The sequence below is a fragment of the Elaeis guineensis genome, chromosome 5, assembly GCF_000442705.2.
Source record: "Elaeis guineensis isolate ETL-2024a chromosome 5, EG11, whole genome shotgun sequence".
Lineage (NCBI taxonomy): Eukaryota > Viridiplantae > Streptophyta > Magnoliopsida > Arecales > Arecaceae > Elaeis > Elaeis guineensis.
In genome coordinates, this window is record NC_025997.2 from 123,514,105 (window position 1) to 123,539,945 (window position 25,841).

The 25,841-nt window shown below is 38.9% G+C and overlaps 2 protein-coding genes across 3 annotated transcripts; one reads left to right on the forward strand and one right to left on the reverse strand.

Annotated features, from left to right (window-relative positions):
* Nucleotides 1-1,329: 1,329 nt before the first annotated feature.
* On the forward strand, nucleotides 1,330-2,715 carry LOC105046008 (pathogenesis-related genes transcriptional activator PTI6-like). The gene has a single exon (XM_073258399.1). It carries the CDS (start codon nucleotides 1,701-1,703, stop codon nucleotides 2,535-2,537), a length of 837 nt encoding a protein of 278 aa, XP_073114500.1. The 5' UTR covers nucleotides 1,330-1,700; the 3' UTR covers nucleotides 2,538-2,715.
* Nucleotides 2,716-8,823: 6,108 nt separating this feature from the next.
* Nucleotides 8,824-20,255, reverse strand: LOC105046007 (cysteine desulfurase 1, chloroplastic). Of its 2 annotated transcripts, XM_010924472.4 has the most exons (11): nucleotides 19,903-20,255; nucleotides 19,417-19,550; nucleotides 18,871-19,030; nucleotides 18,309-18,495; nucleotides 16,290-16,435; nucleotides 16,104-16,176; nucleotides 15,935-15,998; nucleotides 15,054-15,153; nucleotides 12,721-12,879; nucleotides 9,230-9,396; nucleotides 8,824-9,053 (listed from the first exon to the last, which is right to left on the reverse strand). In XM_010924472.4, the coding sequence occupies exons 1-11, from the start codon at nucleotides 20,164-20,166 to the stop codon at nucleotides 9,035-9,037; spliced, it is 1,473 nt and encodes a 490-aa protein (XP_010922774.1). In that variant the 5' UTR covers nucleotides 20,167-20,255; the 3' UTR covers nucleotides 8,824-9,034. The 2 variants fall into 2 exon arrangements, with proteins under 2 accessions (XP_010922774.1, XP_010922775.1); XM_010924473.4 differs by lacking the exon at nucleotides 8,824-9,053 and having other exon boundaries at nucleotides 9,117-9,396.
* Between the last annotated feature and the right edge of the window lie 5,586 nt (nucleotides 20,256-25,841).

The following is a 25,841-nucleotide window of genomic DNA, read 5'->3' on the forward strand; positions in this document are numbered from 1 at the left end:
TAAGGATTGCAATGCTCAGCTATTTAACTTATTTCAATCTAGATCTGTCTAATAAAATGATCGAATATGGATGTGCATTTTCGAAGCCATTTAATAAATAGATCGGATTCGAGTTGATAAATTTTTAATTTATTATACATTCAATTTAATTCGTATTTTTGATTGCCATCTTTAATGCTGTATAAATATTATGTAGTTGTGCATGCAAATTCATTTTTATTACAAGCATTTGACGAACGAAGCGCATAGAAATAAATCGTTGTGATTGACCACCATGTGATGCATGCAGTATAAAATCTAATTTCTCTCTTGCAGGACACGAACGCTATTATTGTTTTCCTTTGGCCTCAGACCTACATGCTTGAAAAGTCCCTATCATAAGAAATTATCGTTAGGTAGCCAGAAGCAGTCAAATGCGAGTTTACACCCGAACATTTTGTTCTATATAGGATTCCCCCGTATACGGCGGGATCGCCTCCACATGACTCCGGTCCTGTATCACCCTCACACCTGCTCCCAGTACGGACGTCCATCACGTGCGCGCGGATCACGAGGCACACGTGCCATTTCCATCCGATCCTCGAATACCCTTTTCCCCGCCCACGTGTCGAACAAACGTGCTCCTACCACCGAAAAATTTCCAAGGGAGGCCGAGAATATCTGTCTACGTGGCACATACCGAACGAATCAATGGAGTCAATTGACCAAAGTATCCCTACCGTTCACAAGACAATCGCATTAAAAGCCTGGCCATCTGATGCTCGTTATAGCGAATCGGACGGCTGGAAGGCGAAGTCAGTGATGAACGAGAATAAAATAATAAAATTCCGGGGGAGGATTAGTAGTCCATGGTGGGTCCCGGGGGAGCTACGGCGACCAACCGATGGACCCCGGTGCAGAGGCGGCTACGCCCCGCACCTTAAAACGCGGGAAAAGGTCCCAGGTACATCATTTCAAATTACAAAAATATCCTTAAGCTAATAACCAATTGTCTGACACTATATTAGCTGGCATGCTCACAGTCACACTAGTAGCACGTTTCCGTTCTAACCGACCGTTCGCCGGATTCTATCTACTTCGGCCACTAGATTTGATATCGACCGTCCATTTGATGATTCCCAGTGTACAGTTGAAGAGAAATGGATGGTTAGGAGTTTGCGCGTGTCCGTTTGATCGAACTGGTGATAATTACGGAAGTAATTTGAAAAATATAGGGAGCCATGTCTGCAAAACATGTAAGCGGGACAGCTGGACAGGGGTATTATGGGAATTTAAGATACGATAAGATTAGAAGGCTGGATCTCATTCCTTAAATACGCATTTCCCGTTCCCCTGCCATTCAACCGCTTCCCTTCTGGGTCTCATTCCCACTCTTCCCCCGTCCTTCCCCTTCTCTCTGGCTCTCCCTTTCCCGCCTAGATCCAGCAAATACCCTGGCTAAAACCCTAACCAGAGATCGATTTTTCTCCGGTGCTTCGAAAGGGTTTTGGGTTTTGTCCTCCAGAAATAGGGCAGGGGGGAGAATCGGTCAAGAATTTCTTCGAGAATATCTCTGTCGGTTAGAAGAATTTCGAAACTTTTTGGTAGAATAGGAAGCCCTGGATTCGTTTCGGTTCCCTTCCTTTTTTCTTCGAATGATTCCCGACTAGTAGAGCTTCGGATTTGGGACTTCTCGCGACGTTCTCCGGCGGCGGCTCCGGATGGCTGGCGTGAAGTTCTCCGAGCACGTGGTGGCCATGAGGAGGACGGGCCAGGCGGCGAAGGCCGACGGGAAGTCGAGAAGGCGGAGGGTCGTGAGGGTTTGCTTCACCGATGCGGATGCCACCGATTCGTCGTCGAGTGATGAAGAGATCGGCGGGCGGACCGCGCGGAGAAGAGTGAAGAGGTACGTCCACGAGATTCGGATCGAGGCCGCCGCCGCCGACGCGGCGGCGGTCGCGGCGGCGCACCGACGGAGAGCGGCTGCGGCGCCGCCGAAGCGGGCGGAGAAGACGCCGGAGCGAGCGGGGAACCAGAAGAGGTTCCGCGGCGTGCGGCGGCGGCCGTGGGGCCGCTGGGCGGCGGAGATCCGGGACCCGACGCAGAAGAAGCGGCTGTGGCTCGGGACCTTCGACACCGCGGAGGAGGCCGCCGCCGTGTACGACGACGCCGCCGTCCGGCTGAAAGGGGCCAAGGCGGTGACCAACTTCCCCACCAAAAAGGCCTCGCCGGCCACTGCCGCCGCGGATTCAGCGGAGGAGGTGGTGGTGTCCGTGAAGGAGGCTCCAAGCAAGAGCGGCGGTAGCGGAAGCGGCAGCGGCGGCTCCTTCGACGACTCCTACGCCTCGCCGACCTCGGTGCTCCGGTACGGCGGCGAAGAAACGCCGTTCGATTTTCTCGGCGACGGCGGCGTGGATGCGTTCGGGTTTAATTTGGAGCCGCCGTTATATGTAACGGAGTCCCCCTGGGCGCGGCCGGGATTCTGGGAGATGGACTTCGGCGATTTCGACGCCGACGTTTTCGACGCCGACGTTTTCTCTTTAGAACCAGGTCGTTAAGATCTGGGCTCCACTTTTGCCTAAAATGACGATTTCACCTTCTCCGGGGGGCAAAATCGTCATCGTCTTGAGTTGGATGAGTCGCGAGTTGGCCGAGCGTTAGTGCGAGTTTTGTGGCGGGATTTTATAGTTTGCTATTACTATTTATAATAAATATAGAGAAATCCTTTTAATTTAATGCGTGGCTTTTTATTGTTAGACTGAAGTGACTCATGAGAGTGGGAAAAGTTGGGCTTTCCGTAAGCCTCACGCTTTGACGTGGGAAAGTTTGGGATGTTTATATTTCCATTTATACAATTTTGTACTTTTGGCATACAATATAAATATCTTCTGGAGCAGGTTATGCAAGCCAATAATAATATCTATGGAGAATAATATATGATTTTCTGGGAGTCCGGAATTGGAGAAAATGGAAAACCGTTGAAATTTTGATAGGCTCTCTTTGGAGCTGGTATTCGAAACGGTAGCTTTTCGGAGGGTTAGTCGACACGTGGCAGTATATTGGCCGTGGAAGGGGGGTGGAGGATGTCAGCGCGTGAGGTGGAGCGTGGCACCGGGGATGATGGATTCGAGGCGGTGCTGGTTATCCCTCGTGGTCGGGTGGTTGCATGGGACCCGCTGGGTACAAAAATGGGTTCGGATCATCTATAGTGCCCGTAGGGAGCTTTATAGCCTTGGTGGCCTCCACATCATTCGAGCACCAAGGCCATCATATGTGTTGCATTTCTGTATCGTTTTTAGGTGTTTGACAGCCGTCCATCTTCATGATCGGATGATATGTTGGCTATGGTACATTCGGATGCAAACAAATATCATACATGATCCCAACTCCACAATAGATTACTGCTCTTATCGAAGTTCGTGGGACTCAAGCTATTTGATCTTTGATGAGTGATTGGCATGAAGCCATTATTCAAACCAGTGACGTCTTTCAAAGACTGAAGGTCTCAAAATTCATCTAAGTTAGATAGGATCAGTTCACATCTTTAAATGTCATATTCCACCGGCCACCATCCTAAGAGGAAACTATTCTAGATTGAGTACTGTTGGATCTTGGTCTACCGTGGTCTATCAAGAGAGAGATCCAAATCCTAAACAAAATAGACGGTCACATCATTGACATCACATGCGAGAAAATTGGAAAACTGGAGTACATCACAATTGTTTTAGTGCTTGTTTTGTTTTGTTGCAAGTGCAAAAGCACTTCTGGGTGTAGCTCCCCGGGCAATTTAAATGATATCATGTTCTAATGAGAGTTTGGAAGTCTGCAAAGTAGCATCCAAATGAAACTATAATTTTAATTTCATGCACAACAACGCCATCTGCCAGCTTTCCTTTCTCCAAAGAAAGATATGAAATTCCTTACACTCATTACTCATTGGACTCCACCAGTATGTCATTGAGGTCATCAAGTAACGGACCAGCATATTTTCCTACTCCTGATCCAAATCCGTTGCAAATGGTTAAATCCAGTTCAAACCTCCCAAAATATATGTAATGTTGGTTTATTGCAACGGATGTTATGTCATGGTTTGTTCAAATCATCTTTAGAACAAGGAGAAAAGCCAATCATTGTGTGAAAGCATTTAATGGAACAAAAGATCTTCTGCAAAAGGTTGGAACGATTCCCCTCGCACTCCGTGGTTGGCTATGTGAGGTGGATGTGGCCTCCATGGGGTTAATAGAGAAATAGCGTCTGACGTATGTGCTGAGGGTGGAACGGAGAGGGCGATTCAACCACGTCTCTCTAAAGAACAAAATCCCCAAATCCAGCGGTCCGACACCAAAGATTCGGTGGGCCCCCCATGCCCTACCGGTAAATCGGTTCACCACGTCGACCGTTCACCGCAAGGGACGCGAGGACGCCGCAAGACTCAGGCTCACACGCGGCACGTGCTTTTTTCTTCTTTTTTTTCTAAAGACGAGCCATGTTTTGTTTTTTCACCAACAAATAAAGAATAAAAATGCTCCATGGCAACTTGCACCAAAGAGTTCCACTGCACGTATCACATATAAATAAATGCTTCACGCCCCCCATCTGTCACACCCACCCAACCACATCATGCCATATGGCATGAAGATTCTTTTCTGGGGACCATAGTTGCACCCCACAAATAACAAAAGCGTGGTTTCCACATCACCACTAAGATGGGTGATTGGGACATCCGTAATTAGATATTGAAGCCGGCTTACAAATGGTTGAAAGTGTAGCATCCAATGAAATAAAAGTCAAATTGTTTATTGTCTCACAACTAATAAGCTTGTGACTAACCATCTCATCTCATATCTAAGAGGTAGCTTGAATCGCTAATAAACATCAATAGAAGCATCAACTTGGACCAACCACTCCTGGAAGAGTCATTAGATCTAAAATGATTAGGAAAAGTTAAAGCAACAAACCATAAAGTCAATTGAGATAAGGACACGGGAATCCTGACATAGGAGAACCGCCGATGAGATGGTCCAGATCGGCGGGCAGAAGGCAGCAGGCATGCTCCATTGGAGCAGCACCGCTCTCTCCAAGCAAGTCATGTGGCTGGGGTCCAATGCAGAATTTGAGGAATTGATCATAGTCTTTTGCTAAATGGAAAATGTCCTATAGTGGTAGCAGCAGCTGCAGCAACCAACCAGATTCAAGAGTTGAAAGGAACTAGGAAAAGTCCAAGTGCACACAAACTTCAAATTTTCCTGCTCTTAGAATGTTTCCATCCTGAGGCTGAGGACCTACTTTGAATCCATTACAGAGCCTTTTCTTCTAGCTCAGTTCACACATTGAAGAGTCTCTCTAAGATTTTTCCTATGCTGATGCTTTTCCAAGGAAAGCAAGTATGAAGTAGACAAATTCGAATCGACTTAGCTTGGTAGCGTTCTGAACACTGGGTTCTACACTGGTGGTGGAAGTTTTATAGATATATACTTCTAGAAACACTTGAGAGCTTATGATGATTTAAAATGGCCAGTATGGAAGCTGGATGTATTTAATACGGGGAGTGGGGCCAGCACTCAACTGTGCTATTTAATCACAATTCCCGACAATTTATAACTTGCTGTACCAAAAGCACATGACTTGCTTACCTCAATGCCTCCACAAATCCACATTGGATATCAAATTATTGGCCCTTTTCTCAGGTAATGAGACGAACAACTGACGGCCTCTCCACATTGTAAAGAGGCATGCACCCTTAGCTGGACCCTTTTTTCCAACAGCTTTCCTCATTTGGAATAGTGTACACATAAAAGATGCAAGTCAAGTGCAGCTAAGGGGCATGCACTGGAAACAGCAGTTTGAGAGAATAGAAGAAAAAATGGTGGAATCCAGAGAGGACTCTTAATTCAAACTATAACAAATTGTGGAGAAAGGAGGGAATAAATAATAAATCTATGGAATGCAGTTATAGAAAGAACTGTCACTTGTAATTAGTGGCAAAAGCACATGAAGATGATGTGGGTCCAAGCAAAGTCCGACGATAATTTACTCGCGTTGCATCGTCTTTCTTAATACAGGATTAAGAATAAGCATGAGTGAAGGCTTAGGGGAGAGAGTCCAAACAAGTTTGATCACATCAGGATTCACGTTGTGGAAAGTGATTCAATTTCAAAGTTGAAAAGAGAATAGTCTAAGTATTTCCCATCAAAAGCATACACAGTAAAATATGATAAGAAGCCATGCAGCAGTTGCGGTAAACAAGTGAATTTCCAGGAGGGCTGTGAGTAAATTCTCCCTTTTCATTTTTTTTTTTTCTTAAAATTTCTGAGAAAAGACTTAGACTACGGCCCAATCCAGATTTTATGGAGACAACGACACTACAAAAGGTTTGCCGAGGCTAACTAGATTGAAGGAAAAAAAAGATAAGAGAAAAAGATGTGAATAAATTCAGAAGGGAAAGTAGGTCTGTAGCGTAGCCACTAGTGCAAGTTAACTTGCTACATTGTCATAGAAAGTTGGAATCTATTAAGGATGAGATTGACCAATGCAGCTCTTCCTCCATAGAATTCATGAGTTGTCATTTTTTTCCTCCCCCTAAAGTGGCAAAAAGTCAGATACCAAAAGAGGAGAAAGCATGAAGTGAGAGGAGAGAGAGAGAGAGAGAGGCATGAGCATTATATATGTCCCAAAGATATGACAAACCACCCAATCTTGTAACTTCTAAAGGTCCACTGGGGTGCGTATCCAGACAAACACGTCCACAACTTTCTTTAGAAAGACAAGTCCGAAACGCGCAAGGGCACAAAAAAATCGCAGCTTCACCCAGCTGATTCACACTGCATTAACACCAATCCATGCTTCATTATATTGGAGTTGAGCTGACTGGAGATATGGCCCTTGACATGTAGTCAGGGAGAACTTCATTTATATGTCAAGATTAAATAGTTCAAAAATAGAAATGGAGCAATAAGTCCACAGGCAAGTTCCTCTCTAATATGTCAAGACCAGTACCATGTACAACAAATGAACAAATCCCACAACACGTTCCTTGTCATCCACTTCATGTACACATACACATGGATCATTGTTATTTACATTGTAATACCCTGCAGCCTACCACTGCGAGACAAGAATTGGTGTGGATCCACTTCATGGGACACATATGTGAACGGTGGGCCTTTCTTGCAGATAGACCATTTGGAATATTGTTATGCCCAGCATAAGAAACAACACAAAACCAATTTAGCATAGCTTCCACCTGAGACATGTTATATTACATGCCCCCATATAATCCGGTGGATGGAAGGTCATAATATTCCCTTCAATATCAAACATGTACTCATCATCCGTCGACATCATCTAAGAACACGACAATGCTCACGCCTGCCAGCACAGTCGATTAATGAAAATCATATGATCAAATTATTGGTTAGGGCACATATGATTAACTGTAGTCGTGTTGGACACGTACGTCCCACCAGAAGATCAAGGAAACGTCTAAAAAAAGCATGGCCTACCTAAATGACCCACCTAGAAACAAGACAAGTACTAATTTTGTACAAAAGATGTTCACAAACCATGAAGAAGAACAAAAAATGAAGAAATAGGAATGAAAACGATAATCTAAAGAGGTAGAACAGGAACACAACTAGCAAATGGTTGTCTTACCTAAAGCATAATCTAAAGAGGCCCCTCGTCAGCACCATACGACCCTAGCGTATTTGCTGCAGGCCATGGCTGCAAAGTTATGCAGCTTGAAGGTCTTGAATCATTCAAGAATATTTGACATTTATCAGACTTTTGGGTGGGAGTCACCATGTGCACAAAGAGGTGTAGTATTGGAGAGCTGAAGAGGTAGTTGAGCGGACAAAAGTTGAGATCACATAAAAAGGGGATATTGGGCGCACCATAGTTAGGTGAATGTCTGTGATGCAGGAAAAATTCTTGATATTGGTATGGCGGGGAAGTTGATGTCGCTTAATTTGGAGCCAGCTGCACAGACTGAAACTTATCGGGCCCAAACTTAATTTGGTGCTTTGTAATACTAGATGGGGTGGGCAGATAAAGGAGAAATTGGTTTTAGAGATTTGGTTGTGCAAAACTTGTGACACACATGAAATGAAGCCTAGAAATCTGGCAAAAGATATCCTAGAAGGATTAGTCGCCATCTTCCATATTTTACAAAAGAAAAAGAGCGAAAAACAAAAGGGAAGAAAAAGATTCATTAGGATGTGACCACAAGCAGTATAGTCAAGGATGTGACCACAAGCAGAATAGTCAAGGATGTTCTGTACTGTGTCAAACCACAGGAAAATAGTTGTAAATACATAAAATGATCAAATTCATGTGGATATCTTCAGTTAAATGAGAATAGCAATTTCGTCCGATCACATGCAACAAAAGGCCAAATATACTATTCGACTTTGTAAAGAATCCTTCTGGTAAGTGATGAGAAATGACAGAATTTATTTCTCACCAGGAGAGCTCCTCACAAACCTTTACCGATAAGCAACTGTCTACAGCCAGAAATCAGATTTCGGAGCACATCCATGGCTACCTTCCAAATCAAGTGGGCAACAAACTCGTGTAATCACATTTCATTGAGCTTGTCATGATGCAATCCGTTCCAATCAAAATCTGATCCCTTGTCAGGCACCTTTTATCTCCATACACATTGCGTAAGTCCAAAGAAATGGTTTGTCATGGAGCCAATCTTGGCTAGAAACATGCACTCCGGGCAACCATTTACAGCCTAATTACAGAGAACAGCCTATGGTTTCACATACCAACTTACCATTACGTGGCGGGTGCCCGTTTTGACTTCAAAAGGACACCTAAGGGCCGGCAGCATGCGTTAACTTATCACCAAAAAGAGTGATGGCATTTTTCTGAAGTTCAAAATCATTCATGCTCTTCCCTTTGCAAAAGCATAACAAACCCAAGAGAGTTCCCACAAAGATAAGCACCCCCATTGTTTTTAATAGAATAGGCAACCTTACTTTAGTAGCTTGAATCTTCTCCTTCAGGTGGCACACCCACTCTCAGATATTGCCCGAGCTCTGCCTTGCCCTCATAGTCCTTCTGTCCCACTTGGTAGCAAGCATCAAATATTTTGGCACCAACAAAAAGATTCATTCTCATGGATAGTACAGTAATGCTAATAATGAAATTTCCATTATAAATTATCTAAGCTCTTTTACAAAATTATTTAGTATACATTAAATTGCCACAACCATGTCAGGAGCAAAAATGTAGGGCAACTTACTGGAAGGAGATGAAGAAGTCAATGGTATCTTTGAGTGCTCGAATAAAGACATCAATCTCTTTCTTGTTGTTGTAGAAGTAAAGGCTAGCACGCGCACTCGCACTAATACCCAAGGAACGGTGCAGGGGTTGGGCACAATGATGTCCAGATCGAATAGCCACTCCGTGCTAAGACAAATAGGTAGTTGACCATCAGACAAATTATACAAGCAAATAGGTTTGACCAGATTATCATGTGATACTAGACAGGAATCTTACACATTTTGATGAGATAGTTTGCAACGATTGCTGCTGACAAATCACCAACAAATGCAGCCAAAAAAATTAAGTTGGAAAACAAATAATCTCCAACTTTTCTAGTTTACATTTTCAACATTCAACAATAGAATTTACACATATAAGCTGAACCTCAAGAGATCAACAACATTTCCTCTTTTTTATCAAATTTTGTGCTATAATGTAACTTTTGGACATCTTTTATACTTGAAATTTGACCTTCCCATAATTCTAAAGGAAAAGCACATACTAATTTTTAATATATGCTGACCATACCCATAAAGGAACAGAGGGCTAAACATTTAGAATAATTGTTCGTACTGTATCAGGATAAAAACAAACTACAATACACACACACACACAGGAGCAGAATATCTCAAAAAGACATGGAAGGTGAAAAAGTTTCTAATCTTACTAACACCCTATGTTGGTTAATTTTTCTTCATACATTAACTGCAAACCCCAAAAAGAAAAAAAAATAATGGACCAAAACCTTCCCTAATTAACCCAAACCCATAATCTAAACTCTCCCTAATTAGCCAAACCACATCCAAATCTATATACACAAACCTAAGAACAAACCTAATTAACCTAAGACCCTCCGATTTAAGATATTTAAACCAAACCAGAAAGGCCCAAACCTAACTGAACCCAAGTAGCGAAGCCAAAATTTCTCAATCCAACAATTAAGCCTACAAAGCAAACCCAACAACCAAACCCTAATAAGCCCATCTACTCAAGCTCATTCATGGTGTAAGTTTTCATTTCCAATTAAAATAATCTTTAGCCAACTGAATGTTACCAAATGTGAAGCCAACCAATAGCCACCTATGGTCAACCTGCATGCAACCTAAACCATTCCTATGGTTATTGATACCCCACTTCTTAGGCAAAAAAGGGGGAAAATAAGTGAGAGCTTTTCATCTCCCATACTTGCAAAATCTTAGCCATCCAATAGCCAGTAGCCATCATGTCAAAGCCACAGAGTTTAATCCTTCACCACCCTTGAACATCATACTTTTCCAATTTCCAAAGCCAGAACCTTAAAAACCAGCATAGGACCTACACACTAACCATTTACTCCACCAAAATTCCATACCTAATAAATTTCCTACCCAAACACATCCTTAGCCAACCCAAACTTGAGGCTTATCTACATGCATAATATGAAGTTATGAACACCTACCCTATGCCTACTTGGTTCCAGACTTGATCCCAAGGAAATGGGGGGAGTCATTGAGGAGGCAAAGCCAGGTCCCTGGAAATATCCTTGCATTTTCAGTTAGTTTTTTCTATCTCACTTTCCCACTTCGTATCTAGTTTGACTTTATGCTTCATGTTTTCAGTTTTTGCTGTCATCAAAAACCTTCAAGACTGTAATTAGTGAGTCATTGGCATACCAACCCATTACACAATGAGGCTCGTACTCATCTTCAAGTCGATAGATTAGGAGTAACCTAATACCAACCCAATGCACAATTAGGCTCTTGATCACCCTCCAATCCATAGACTCGGGCTTTTTTTCGTTTGTTCCTCTTGTTTCCCTCTCATTATCCACGGTGCCTCAACAATCTTCATTTGTCGGGTAGCAACTTCATTTCTTCATCAACTTGTGACCTCTTCTCTTTAACCTAGTGAGCTACATTTGCTTTGATCTACAACCATGTAGATCACCATACAGTAAAGAAGAACAGACAAATACCAAAATAATTGATCTCAGATGAAAAAAAAAATCATTCCTTTTTATATTAGGTAAAGCAACTAAAATCACCAATAGGTCACTTTAATCGGTTTGATGATGCAAAATCAAAGGTGGGTCTTTAAAATTAAGGATCGACATTCTCAGCCATGATCAACATTTAAAATTCTAAAACTAAAAATCATGTGCTTTAGAGGTATCTTATTCATGGATTAAGCAGTCCAAAAAATAAAAAAATTTAGTGCCAATATACAATATTCTTTGTGATATATTGCTTCAAGCACTCAAACCTATTGAATTTGTCCATACTTATTTATAATGTGCAAATCATATTCAACAATTAAAGCCAGACCTTGTCTTATCATTCTTCTATCTTAGTAGCCACAATGCTACCCAAAGTTCACTATACTGATATCGGCTACAATACTGGTACAGTACAGCCTATATAATGTAGCATGCATATTGTACCAACACAGCATTTTCTCATGCTCAGCCATGGTACAGCCCGAAATTGGGTGATACGGATTGGTACAGCATGAGACTAGGCAGTACAGAGCAGTAATGCTTGTTTTGGATCAATTTTGCTCATACCTAACCAAACCTTGATACCATACTAGTACGGTATGCCGAGTATTGGTTGGTATGGCAAACTTGACACTACAATCCATTTTGTGCCACTTGAGGCATATGTAAACTTTCCAATCACGTTGGTTTTTGAAGCATTTCAATGGTTTTTATCATTATCAGCTGTCAATTCTCAAATTAAAGTACCCATAACTTATACTGCATCATTGAAACTTTAATCCTACCTACCAAGAATATAATTAATGATGGCAATTTTTTGACCCGACCCGGAACCTACCCACCTAAATCAACCTTGCAGGTTTATAGGTCAACTAAAGGTCCCAATCCTAACGAGCCAACAGGTCAGGTCGGATCATGTTTAGGTCAAAGGCCCCTCAACCCGTCAGGTCATAAAGGGGAGTTATATATAATGTACAATTTTTTCAAATATTTATATTATATTCATACATATATATTTTAAAAACTTATGCAATATAAGAGCCATTGAACCATTGATCCCATGGCTCAAAACTAAAAGGAGAGACGAGTTGTAGCACAGATGGTCTAAAAGCTATGAAAAAAACAGCCAATCCAATTATATCAAGTGCAAAACTAAATAACCTTGGGCATTAAACAGGCAGCAGGTTGGTTGTGGGTTGGTGGGCTGCATATGGGCTGGGTTAGGGTCAGGCATTCCTAACCCATTGGCGGGTTAGGTAGGATGTAGGACAGGCCTTCTGGGATATATGATGTCAACACAACCCAACTGATTGACCGCCAGCCCTAAATAAAGTAGCCTCCCTTCTTCTGATATGTACATGTACATAGATAAATAGATTTGGAGGGAGATCTTAGAAACTTAACAATCTTCATATAAACAATAGTCATTTGAAACTGAATAAAGAAAGACAAAAGAACACTTTCTTATTAATCCAAAAGCATTATTTCTCTACCTGTTTATCAAGAATAGTAGCAATATCTGTTGGATGAATATTCTCGACGTTAAATGAACAAAGAGAAGCACGATGGACAGTTTCTGAAGGAGCAGGACCATAGATGCGCACATTAGGTATAGCGAGGAGGCTAAGATAAAGATAGTTTGCTAGCTCCTTCTGAAAATAATAGCAGACACATTTGTCAGTATTGAGGTAAAGTCAGTATTGAGGTAAATTCCAAAAGTAAATGCAACTAATTAACCAAAAAAAAAAAATAGTGAGAAACAACAGGGAATCAACACCTCATGTATGAGCACATAGTAGAAAAATACTTAGGCACCAAACAACTTTAGGCATTATATTTACACTATACTCAAAAAAGAAGTGAGGGTCCTTTGCTTTTGTCAAATCTGTCCATGAATGGATCATATTCGTAAACAAAAATTTATTACATGATAATAGTTGATATAAGTACTTTTGGAAACAAAAAACATGCATATACTTAAACTAAACCCTCAAACAAGCATCATCCTTTATCCAATGGATCTCTCTAATGCACTAATTCCCTTTCTCTCTATCCCAACTACTCACCAACAAACTCATTTCCCTCTCTAACAACTTTATCCACCTCCAATCTTTATCTTCCATTTTAACCTTTTTTATTTCATTTATTTAATATTGTTTACTATTTTTATCTGAGCTTTTTTTTTTTAACTAAACGTGCATCTCACACCCCCATATGCTAGTACTAATAAAAAAAAGGGCAAATCCGGATGTATTTAAGCATAAAACCAAAGATACATCCTGAATAATTCCAACAAGCTTCCCATGCTCCAGATTGCCCGTGCCATTTTTCCATGTACCTTTACAGTCAGCATTGAGGCAGCAATTTACCAGCACTTCACATGATCGGTAATCAACTAAAATACATGGACCATGGTGAATCCCCATTCAAAAAATACTTGTAAACACTAAAAGACTCAAAAGCTGAAATATATTCTTAACATCCCATGTGCGACACAATCATTTTCAACTCAAACCAAAAAAAATTCTGCATGTGCTTCAACAAGATATCTAATACATTTTATAACTAAGTATTTAACTCCTGGTTTAGGTGACTGCATGCAGACTAACTACATAGAGCTTACAATGTCAACAGGAAACTTATATCTATTTTAAATTTAATTAGACTATTTCCTAATCTTTCTTAATATTTTACTTTTTGAGTAGTAATAATGAAATTCAACATTTCAATGATAGATTCTTTACCAAAGGCTATGATAGTTCTCCATAGCTCCCCTTCTACTCATTGCAACTGAATTCTATTCCCCAATTTTAGTGTCAAAGAAGTTCTAGTTTTGATACTCCAACAGTATTCCTATCCTTAAGGCTTCCTTGGCCAAACAGCATCTGAATTCCTAAACATGTCGATCATATAAAAGAGCATGGGTGCAACCTGCCTGTCTTATTTTGTTAATCCAGTTGTCAAGGAGCTTAAAGTTGATTAACATAAAACTCCTCTCTCTATGACAAAGCATAGTTTAAGGATTTAATGTCCTCAACTTGTTACTTCAAAACAATCTGCAAACCCTCCTTCCTCGAAAGCACTCACAACATACAGGATCACCATAAGGCTTCGTCATTTTAAAAACAAAAGCATATGTAAACATCTGCTTATCCCAAGACCGTAAAGATATCAGCCTTTCATGATCCTGGAGTTTGGATCACTATGAGAATTATCATTTGCTTCAAGAATCAAAGAGTGAAAACAGAAGTGTGAATAAACTTGTAAAAGATGAGACTTTAAATTTGCTAATCAGGATGCCTTCATTGAACAGTCACACGACAATGTATTGCCAAGAGGGGAAAAAAAACAGTGAAGCTAGTAAATTCACAGGCTTTTTTGAATAATGGATTTCGTTGTTTCCAATGATCAATTGATTACAAACAACATAATCACACTAACAAACATTAAGATTTAAGAAAGTTTTTGAAGACAGAAACAAACATAGTGCTTGGCAGCTTAGCACTTTTTCTTTTGGTGGTGGCAATTATAACCGATTATTTATGAAGTTGTATGTGATAATGGAATTCTAAAATCTGCTGAAGATATACCCATCCAAATTACCCATAGAACATATCCTTCAAGAAAATAATGCATTGAAATTGCAAGATCTTCATTTTCTAACAAGTAAACATTCTACAACTGATGACACAAGGCTTTTTTTTGTTGGGTTCCATCAATTGCATAAGTAAATCTACACTATGCAGGTATAGCTCTATTTACACAACATTCAAATTGTCATTCAGTCAAAGAATCGAAAGAACAATAAAGAAGGAACAGTAACCACCTCATAGTCATGGATCCTTTGCATGCCAATACCCATCAAGTAGTCAATTGCTGCTCCCAATCCTATGGCTTCCCCAATTGCAGGAGTTCCAGCCTCAAATCTGTCCCATGCAAACAAGTGTTAGACCATAAAAAAGGCAGTCAAAATTGGCATGTAAAAACAGTTCATAACATATTTCTCATGATGAAACAATATCAAGACCTTAATGCAAGCAAGTCTAGTAGCTTTACAGTAGTGCAACCTAAGAGCAGAATTTTCCTATATCCATCAGTCATTGAGCAAGAAGCTTTTATATTTGCAATTGATAGTATCATTTTTCTTACAACATCCAAAAATGTACCATTGGGAGTTAACAAAAAGCTATACAAGCACTTCTATTCCAACAATGTGGACCTTCATGCCAACCAAGCTTCATGCAACAACCAAAAATACTCACAGGCTGGTTAGTTCCACTATAAATAATCGAGACAACATTCTGACTTTTTGTTTTTGTTTTTTTTATTTTGGCAAGCCAAACTAAAACGAAGAATATGCATACATTGTCTCGGCTTGTTTTGGAGAAAAACTACATTAGTATCATTAACACAATATGAAACAAAATCACTTGAATCCCATCTAAGACATACATCACACTTTGATAGTGTCCAAAACATCATTTTAAACAAAATCACATGAATTCCATCTAAATCTGTAGCCCAAAATTCATATTTTTTAAACTACTCTCCTTACATAAAGATACATGTTTCAAATGGAACTCGGGCAATTTGTTTAAAATCACTTTATTTAACCCACTTTGATTTTTCTTTTTTTTTTTTTTTAGAGATACTTGAAGAGAACATATTATACATCAATTATGAGAAGAGGAAAACCATGATCCTGACCTGGAAGGAGGTTCAGCAAATGTAGAATAATCTTGAAACACATCTGCAATCATTTCACCACCACCTATCACGAAAAAAATGGAAAAAAGGTAAAAAGAAAGATATCAAAATTATTACCAACAGTTATAATGATGAGTAATCATCTATTGAATGAATTATGTAAGCTTACCCAAAAATGGAGGCATTGCAGATAAGAGCTCACTTTTACCATACAAAAATCCAACGCCTGTAGGCCCACACATCTGAGAAATGCTTATTCTTTAGCTCAGTCACATTAACCCTTCAAAGCTGAACTTTTAATGGTTCATTAAAACTCCCTTGATTACCAACCCAAAGGGTCCAGAATAACACAAACCTTGTGTGATGACGCAACAAGGAAATCAGGATCGAGTTTCTGCACATCAACAACCATGTGTGGAATACTCTGACAAGCATCTACAAGAACCTTTGCCCCGACACTGTGTGACCAGGCCACGACGTCTTCAATAGGCAAAGCAGAACCTGAAAACAAAGCAAGTGGATACAGAAAGATGAGTACAACTAACAAAACTTGTATAACATTGACAAGACTTGCAGTTATACCAAATACAAAGAAAAGGAAAATTATAACAGCTTAAATGATCATGCAAGCGAAAAGTAATCCCTAGTCGGAAGCCAAAAAAAAAAGATATACAGCTTAGCTTATGAATAGTCATTCTTTTATTTCGCATTCTTCTTGAAATTCAGGAAAGCTAGAAGTATTGCTGAATCCAGATATTTTATCAATCCACCCTGTGCTAGTGAAAGTTTTAAGAAAAGGTAAGCATGCTTCACCTATTAACAGGAGAAAAAGTCCTTGGTTAGTTACAATTAGTTGAGCATCTGTTATCCTTTGTAAAGATTAAAGACACCACAATGAGTATATTCCCCATAATTCTCATGAAAATGTTTAGTGAATATCATTAGAGACTAGTCCCGTATGTGCACTTCCCACTAATTTTATGGGTTGTATCTTAGTCCTTAAGAACCAATCCATACACATGAGACAAGGCTTGTTAGTTAACTTTAAGAAAGTATCCTATTACGTTCTCAGTTTTAAATTTGTTTAGAGTAACATTTTATTGAATTTTTTTTTTTAAAAAGCTGGTCCATCTAAGTTGATTGTAAGTGTAATTTTACATCAGGGATTGTGTTTCAATTTGATCCTTCTATTTATTATAATTCATGACTTAGAAACGTACAGTTCCCTGCATCAAACTTCACTTCCTCAATCTCTTTAAGGACTCATTTGGTTCGCGAGAAGTGGAGGTGAAAAAGTTTGGTCAACAGGAAGTGAAAAAAATCTCTCTGGTTCGGTTGGAGTTTTCAAAGGAGAGAGATTAAAAAAAGGTGTTCCCATGGGAATAGAATTACCATGTTTCATGAGGAAAATAAACCCATGTCCTACATGGATATTTGGCTTTCCCATGGGATGGGAATTTGAGGCTCTTTTTTTCCAAAAATATTTTTTGAAGCTATCAAAAGATCTGAGCTGAAATGAATATTCTCTCCATGACCATGCCTCAAACCTTCCTTCACCACGATCTACGTCCAAAAAAACCCCTAACCATCATATCATTTTATTTGCAAACAATGGTAATGTGTAGAATAGGATAAGGTTTTTCTCTGTATTAATGGTATAATAGATATTTTATATAGTTTTCTCATGAAGGTGGATGCTTAACCAAATATAAGCCACTCTAGAATAAGCCATTTTCCCATGTGAACCAAACATGTTAAAATCACTCTTAAAATATTCTTAGAAATCAACTTCCCAAGAATAACATTTTAGGGGAGAAAAATTCTTTCTGCAAAACAAATGAGTCCTGAATATAAAAGAGTACTAGAGGATGGTCCATCCTAGTTGCATGAGCTCAATTTTCCAAAGCAACAAGATAAGTTTCTTAGCTTCTCCAGGCACCAAGTCAACATCTTGAGATCATATGTGCAACCAACGATAATACATTCACAAAATGGCTCATAGTGCTAGGCCATACAGAAGTATAAGTCTATTTGGTTAAGGATAGGTAAGAAGGTTTCATATCATTCTACTAAATAGTTTTATAAGTATTAACTTTATATCTCAAAAAATAAACTTATTCAATAATTTGTATTTTACTGAATATACATTTTCAAATCAAACTAAACATAGTTTATATCTTGCATTAAAAGGGGAAAAAATCATTTATAACATAAAAAATGTCTAAGATTAATTTTTCAACATTACGTGCTTCCAAATTCCTAAATATATTTGTCAATAGGGTTCATATCCGGCCCTACTCTTCATGATACGAAGAAAATAACAAATTTAAGAATAGTAAATTGAAATTATGAGCTGACCTAAGAACAGACCTACCAAGCACATTTGAGACATGATGGATAACAACAATCTTTGTTTTTACTGAAAGAAGCTCCTTAAGCTGCTCAATATCTGGAACTTCTTCCTTTGTCAGCCCAACAAACTTCAGAGAAGCGCCAGTCTTTTGCGCAACAAGTTGCCAAGGAACTATAGCACTATGATGTTCCGCAATGGTAAGTAATATCTAAAGAAAATTAAGTAGACTGTCAAGGAAAGGGCACAAGTAACTTTAAAAAACAATTTACAAATGATTAACAACTTAAAACATATTTAATGGACAATAAATTTATCAAACAATTGACTTATTGGTAGGTAAGAATAAGTTCTACAGAAAAATATCACTAGATACAAATTGCAGAAGATAATACTTCAATTCTAAATTAGAATTTTGATCAAAACGATCTGGTACAAAAAGGAGATTACTTAGGAGTTATAATTAACCTAGGGCTAGTGACTTCAGTATGAAATATTAAGGATTTTTATAGATCCACAGGATGCATGATGTCCAAATCTTGAATTATAAGCTTCATATATATTAAAAAAAATGTACAAAACACACCTCATCTCCAGACCTTAAGTTTGAGAGGCCCCATGAATATGCTACCAAATTGATTGCTTCAGTAGCATTACGAGTAAACACAATCTCTTTGGGTTTTGATGCATTGATGAAAGCTGCAACTTTGGTTCTTGCTTGCTCATATTCATCTGTGGCCTCTGCACTAATCATAATAGCAAAAGTAAGCATGTTAAACTGCACTTTCATGCCTGCAAACATCAAGGAAATAGGTACAGCACCTCTGATTTGTCAAGATAGGTGCTAGTTTTCTCTCCACTGACAGGTTAGAGATCACTTGATGAACATACATGCATGAATACATGTGTGCATGAACCACACACATACTTAATATATGTAGTAGGTTATGTTAATGAGAAGCGCTTGTCACAATTGTACCATGCAATCATCTAGAGGTATCACATCACACCAGATTGCATCTTGGAAAATATTTATGAAGAAAATCATAATTTGCAATCACCAAGAAGGTAAAAAGGATTCAACTAAGAATAACACTGAGCTGCAATAAAAGCAGAAGAAATTCTTCATTACCTCAGAGAATGGATGGCACGGTGAACATTTGAATTATAGGACTCATAGTACTTGTTCAAAGCCTTCAGAACAGCAGTCGGTTTTTGAGAGGTCGCAGCATTATCCAGGTAAACCAGATTAAACCCATTAACCTCCTGAAAAAAAAAAAAAAAAAAAAAATCCCACAAACTTGCTATTTAATCCTTTCCAACACGAAAAATACTATTTCGAACTTTATATTCCTCCCATACATTCATAAATAAAAACAAAAATAAATAATCAAACGGAAGCAGGATCTAATTACAAAGTCTATGAGCAACTTGGCATTAAAATACTGGGAAAAGTTGCAGCATCCGACATCACCACGGAGAATATAACATATGTAGCTCGAAAAGTGATAATTTTTAAGCAATAAAAAATTCAAAGATAACAAAAGCGAGATCCCGTTAAGATTCGAGAATATGAAAAGATTGCGATCACCGACCGATCAGGAATATCATCAAGTACCTGATGGAGGATAGGGAAATCTGGTCTGGTGAGATCGCCGAGAGAAGAGGAATCCAATTCTTCGGGAGGAAGGGCGATTGAGGAGGAGGACAAGGAGAGCCTCCGGAACTGGGAGCCGGCTCGGATGCGATTACGGTTAGGGTTAAAGATGCACAAGACGTTTGGGAGAAAAGGATGGGGTCTGGGGCGACGGAGAGGGGAGAGGAGCTTCGACAGGGATTGATGGGGAGGAGAGGCGGGGAAGTGGCAAAAAGAAGCCATCATCGGCTTTCGGATTACGGACGGTTTCGGCGCGGCCGCCGCGGCTGAGAAGTTTTATAGGCAGCGCCCGTCACGTGTTCGCGTAGGGCGGTGGGCTGCGCGTAAAGGATTAGCATTGGATTTAAGGTTGCGTGTCGGGTGACGCACCTTCGAGCATTAATCTTGCGGCACAGCGCATCCCATCATTTGGATCATTTGAAATGGATTTTCCTTTCCATTACCCAAATAATATTTTTAAAAAATTATAAAAATAATATATATTTTAATTTATTTATAAAATTAATGTAAAACTATAAAATACCGTTTAGAATGATATTTTTTTTGATAAAAAATATCATTTGAAATGATGATTCTTCAGTCTACGTAACCTCCTCTCATTCCCCCGATTCTTCGGTCCACGTCACCTCCCCCCATTTAAGAGTCTACACCACCTCCCCCGTTCATCTCTTCGGACTCAAAAATGCCATATCAAATGACGTTTTTGAAGATGCCATTCCAAATGGCGTTTTCAATCCTCAAATTTTTAAAAAATAAAATCAGCCATAGAAAAAAAAATACAGAAAAAAAACCATCCCGTTAGGATATATAAAAAAAAAAATAAAAAAAAGAACAACATAAAAAAATAAAAAAATAGAAAAAAAATAGAAAAAAAACCATCCCGTCAAGACACACAAAAAAAAAATAAAAAATTTAAAAATAATAAAAATAAAATAAAATAAAGAGAGAAGCACCATGTGAAATGGCGTTTTTAAAAATATCATTCCAAATGGCATTTTCAATCTTTATACTCTTCACAGGAAAAAAATAAAGTTAGCCACAGAAAAAAAAAATGGCAACACAAGAAAAAAAAGAAAAATAGATAAAAAATAGAAAAAAAATCATCCCGTCAGGACACATAATAAAAAAAATTAAAAAAATTAAAAAAAAAAAAAAGAAGAAAAGAGCCATATGAAATGGTATTTTTGAAAGCGCCATTCACCATAGCATTTTCAAAAACACCATTTTCATCTCTGTTTCTCCTGTATATATAAAAAAAATTCATACAAAAAAAAAAAACATACCTCTTCCTCCTCTCCGGCAGCGACTTCCCCCTCTCCGACGATGACTGATCTCTCCTCCTCCTCCGTGCCGGTAAACTCCTCTTACCCTTCTTCTCTTTTCCTCCTCTTCTCTCCTTCTTTTCTCCCTCTCCCTCTGCCACTGTCGGCGGCAGCCACCTTGAACCCCCCCAGCCACCCCCACCCCCCGGCCGAGGCAGCACCACACCCCCTTTGGCCCGAGGCGGCGGCCACACCCGCCCCCTTTGGGCCCCCCCTTGGGCTCGATGGCAGCTCCACCCCCGACGACGACCGCCGTCCCGGCCCCCGGTGGTGATCGCCCCCCTCCCCACCCTCCTTTCTTTTGTCCCCGGCGGCAGTGGCCCAATGGCAGCCCTGTCCCCGACGATGGCCGCGCTCCCTCCCCACCCACCTCCCTTCACCCCCACTAGCGACAGTGGGCTAGCAGCAGCCTCGCCCCCTGGTTGCGGCGTCCCCTCCTGCCTCCCTTCACTTCCTTTGGCCGGCAGTAGCCTCGCCCCCGGCACCCGCCTCCCTTCCCCACTCGCCTCCCCCATTCCCTTGGTAGTGGCAGCGGCTGCCCTTTGCCCCCCTCACCTCTTTCCCCCCTCACCCTCTCTGACGGTCCAATCCCTCTCTCATCGTGGGACCCTCCCCTCCCACCCCTCGTGCCTCCATCTAGAACCCTCAACCAACCCCCTGTCCCACCACTATCATATTTTTTAATTTTTAATTTTTAATTTTTTTATTGATTAATATTATTAATTAATTTAAGAATTTTAAATATTCTACGACATTCGGCATCCATAGACCTGTCAGTTCGGCATCCATAGATCCGTCAGTTGAGCAATGTAGAATATTTTACGGCATTTGTAGGCAAAAATATATGATTAAATTATAAAATTTTTTTGATTGAGATTAGATCGAAATTATCACATTACATGTCTAACGTCTACGAAAAATCTACACGTTAACCCCCTAAGGTGGGGATTAAATTATAGGTTTTTCGTAAATGTTGGGCTGTAGGTGTGCATTTTTCAAAATACTAAATTTAAGTATAATTTCAACCTAAACTCAAAGAAGATTTTTGTAATTTAATTATATATTTTTGTATGAATGTCATAAAATATATATATTGATCAATTGATTATCCAGTTTGGATAGTTTAGAAATTATATTTAATTCTATAAATAATTACAGTAATCAAACGATATGCAGAGGGTTCGAAAAAAATTTCAGACATCATTTTCCTTTAGTTCTCCTCACACATTTTCAGCCGTGTGGGGAGAACTAAGGAGAAATGATGTTGAAATTTTTTTCTGTCCCTATTGCATATCGTTTGATTACTATGTTTAACTTATAGAATTGATACAATTTCTGAATGGGATAAGACCGATCTTTGTCTATTATTAGCTGATGATAGGATGCATATTTATCATGTAAGTCATTTGAAATGATAAAATAATTATTAATACAAATTTTTTGATTTTGATATTGTCATAGATTTTTGTGAGAAAATAGACACTACTCGGGTTCGTCTACTATTGTATTATGATGGCATAATATAGAATGACGAAGCTGGCGTGCAGTATAGTTATCCTGCAAACTAGATGATTAGGGTATCTTCATCATTATCATATCAAGAATTATTAGACTATTTATACAGTAGTATTCTTGTAGACAAAAAAAAATATGAACTCAAATTGAAATGGAGATCTTCTAATCTGTTGGGGCAGTTAATGTAGAGTAAGTATATCCTAGTACCAATTGATGATGATGAAGATGTCCAAGAAATGCTGATATTTCTTTTGAAATATTCAGAATGTCAATTTTTGAAATTATATATTGAAAAGGAAGATGTACCGAATTTTGAATACTATAGTCAGCTTTTAACCCAAGACGGCAATATTCCTGGGCCTTCCTCTCCTTTAGTGACTCCGATGGTGCAAACAGATAGTGTTGAGACCATGTTTGCAGAACAATATTTTACTACTGCTGGTCCTAATTGTCCAATTATTCAAAGTCCTATGGTGACTTCTTCTGTGATATCTTCTGCTATAGTGACTTCTCCTATGGTGGAAGTAGTAGTAAGTGCATGATACAAGATTCATATAGGGGATGATGATTGGGTAGGCGATGGATGAGGATGAAGACTATTAGATGGATGAGGACAGTAGCGGTGATAATGATGAAGATGAAGATGGTGATGAAGATGATATCAATGTGGAAGAACCTCAATCTCGTTTGCACGAATCTCCATAATTTTTTAACAATATAAATTTAGATGATGGTAGTTGTGTTAGCGCTGGTCGAAGATTAAATTCTGACTATCAGTTTTGGGACTCCTCGATGACTGAATTTTCGAAAGGTCTAATATTTGAGAGTAAAGATTATCTAAAGAGAACTGTTGATCTTTATTACATTATGAAGCATCGGACATACAATGTAGTGCAGTCACATTCAAAGTTATGGTCCATACGATATGCATCATCAGATAACGTATAAAATTATAAATGGAGGCTTCGTACTGTATTGTTGAAAAAGTATGGATATTTTCAAATTACAAAATATGAGAGTTCTCATACTTGTTTGTTTATGGGGTTGAGTCGAGACCACAAACATATCAGTGGAAAGATGATTGGTACACTAGTCCGACATATTATTGAGAAGAATCCTAGTGTTAAAGTTGAAGCTATTGTGGCAACCGTTAATGATCAATTTCAGTACACAGTATCTTACAGAAAAGCATAGTGTGGAAAACAAAAGGCATTGATTGATATTTATGGAGAATGGGAGCCGTCTTATGCAAAATTACTTTATTATATGGCTGCACTCCAACATGCAAACTCCGATACTGTTATTTCATGAGATTTTTTTCAAACTGTAAATTTTGATGTTTGAATTTTAAATTATATTTTTTGGACTTTCAAACCATCTATCCAGGATTTTAGGCACTGCCGTCTTGTAATCAGCATTGATGGCATGCACTTATATAGAAAGTTTAAAGGTAAGATGTTAATTGCAACAGAAATTGATGCAGAGAATAAAATTTTTCTTTTAGCATATGCAATTGTGGATGAAGAGACGACTGTTAGTTGGAGTTGGTTTTTTTTCCAGCTCAAAATACATATCGTCAAAGACAGAAATGGAGTATACTTAATTTCTGACAGATATCCAGGTATATTAAATGCCATTGCAGATGAATCTATTGGATGGAGTCCACCACGTGCCTATCACCGATACTGCTTATGATATATCTACAGTAATTTTAACACTCATTTTAAAAATGTACAGTTTAAAATAGCAGTATAGCAAGCAGGAAGCACTCATCAAGTTCGCAAGTTCAATTTTATAATGGGTAGGATCAGAACAGTGAACGAAGAGGCTTGAAGTTGGTTGTCTGAGTTAGAAAAACAGAAGTGGATACTGGCACATGATGATGGTCTGCACTATGGTGTGGTAACTATAAATTTGTTGAAAGATTTTAATAGTATTTTACGAGGAGCTAGGAATGTACCAATTACAGCTTGTGTTTAAATGATATTTTACCGTCTTATGAAATACTTTAATACGAGACATGCCCAAGCCTTAAGATATGTACAGGAGAATCCAAACAATCTTTTTTACTCATGTTACTATTAAGATTGCTGAAGATCAAGTTAAAGCTAATCAGCATCGAGTAACAGCATTCAACTTTCAAAGAGGCATATATAAAGTGCTGACGAGGAGAGCAAGTGCAGGATTACAAAATGAAAAAAATTCATATACTGTTATTTTAAGTAAAAAAAATATTCTTGTGAAAAGTGGAGCATGTACAAATATCTATGTTCACATGTTTTAGCTGTATGCTAAGAAACTGCTGTATATTTTAGTGAATTTATGGATGATACATATACAATTATAGTATATATGAATACTTGGAGTAGTGAGTTTAATCCATTATCACATGAAGATTATTGGATGCATACAGGTATGTTCAAATGTATTCTTAATTATCATCGTTTGAGATCCAAGCAGAAAAGCAGACCAACATCAACAAGATTGTGAAATGAGATGGATGATAGGCAAATAAGAAGCAAGAATCATTATGATTTTTGTAAGGAACAAGGTCATGATCGCCATCGCTGTCCTAGGATACTTCAACACACTTCAACTTCAAGCAGTGGAAGAAATTAAAAGTTGCGGAGATATATTTTCAATATTGTTTGATGTCTTTTTATGGGATTGTATTTTAAATGTTGTTTTATATCCAGAAATGTATTATGTGACAATGTTGTGCTACCAGATATTTACTAGTAATGAAATAGTCACATCATCGTTTTTATATATTGAAAATGAGCTAGAGATTCTGAAGGAGATAGAGAGAAGAAGATGGAAGGAGGTTGATGGAAGGAGGTTTTGTAGCAGAGCTAAGGATAGAAAGAAAGTAGAGAGCTAAGGATGGAAGAAAAGCAGATGAAGAAGGAGTGTTCCATTTCGAAATATATAAAGGCTGAAGATCGGAGCAACCCAATGTAGGCGCCTACATTTGGATTGTAGGCACCTACAATCTAATTATCTACATTTAATTAAAAAAAATTTAAAAAAAATAGATGCCTAATCTGGATTGTAGGTGCCTAC

Excerpts from the sequence above, each read along its gene's own strand:
- LOC105046008 (XM_073258399.1), top strand. The coding sequence starts at position 1,701 with ATGGCTGGCGTGAAGTTCTCCGAGCACGTGGTGGCCATGAGGAGGACG.
- LOC105046007 (XM_010924472.4), bottom strand. The coding sequence starts at position 20,166 with ATGATGGCTTCTTTTTGCCACTTCCCCGCCTCTCCTCCCCATCAATCC. Across the intron at positions 19,551-19,902 it reads ATTTCCCTATCCTCCATCAG|GAGGTTAATGGGTTTAATCT; the intron begins GTACTTGATGAT and ends TTTTTTTTTCAG. Across the intron at positions 15,999-16,103 it reads TGCAATGCCTCCATTTTTGG|GTGGTGGTGAAATGATTGCA; the intron begins GTAAGCTTACAT and ends TTTTCGTGATAG.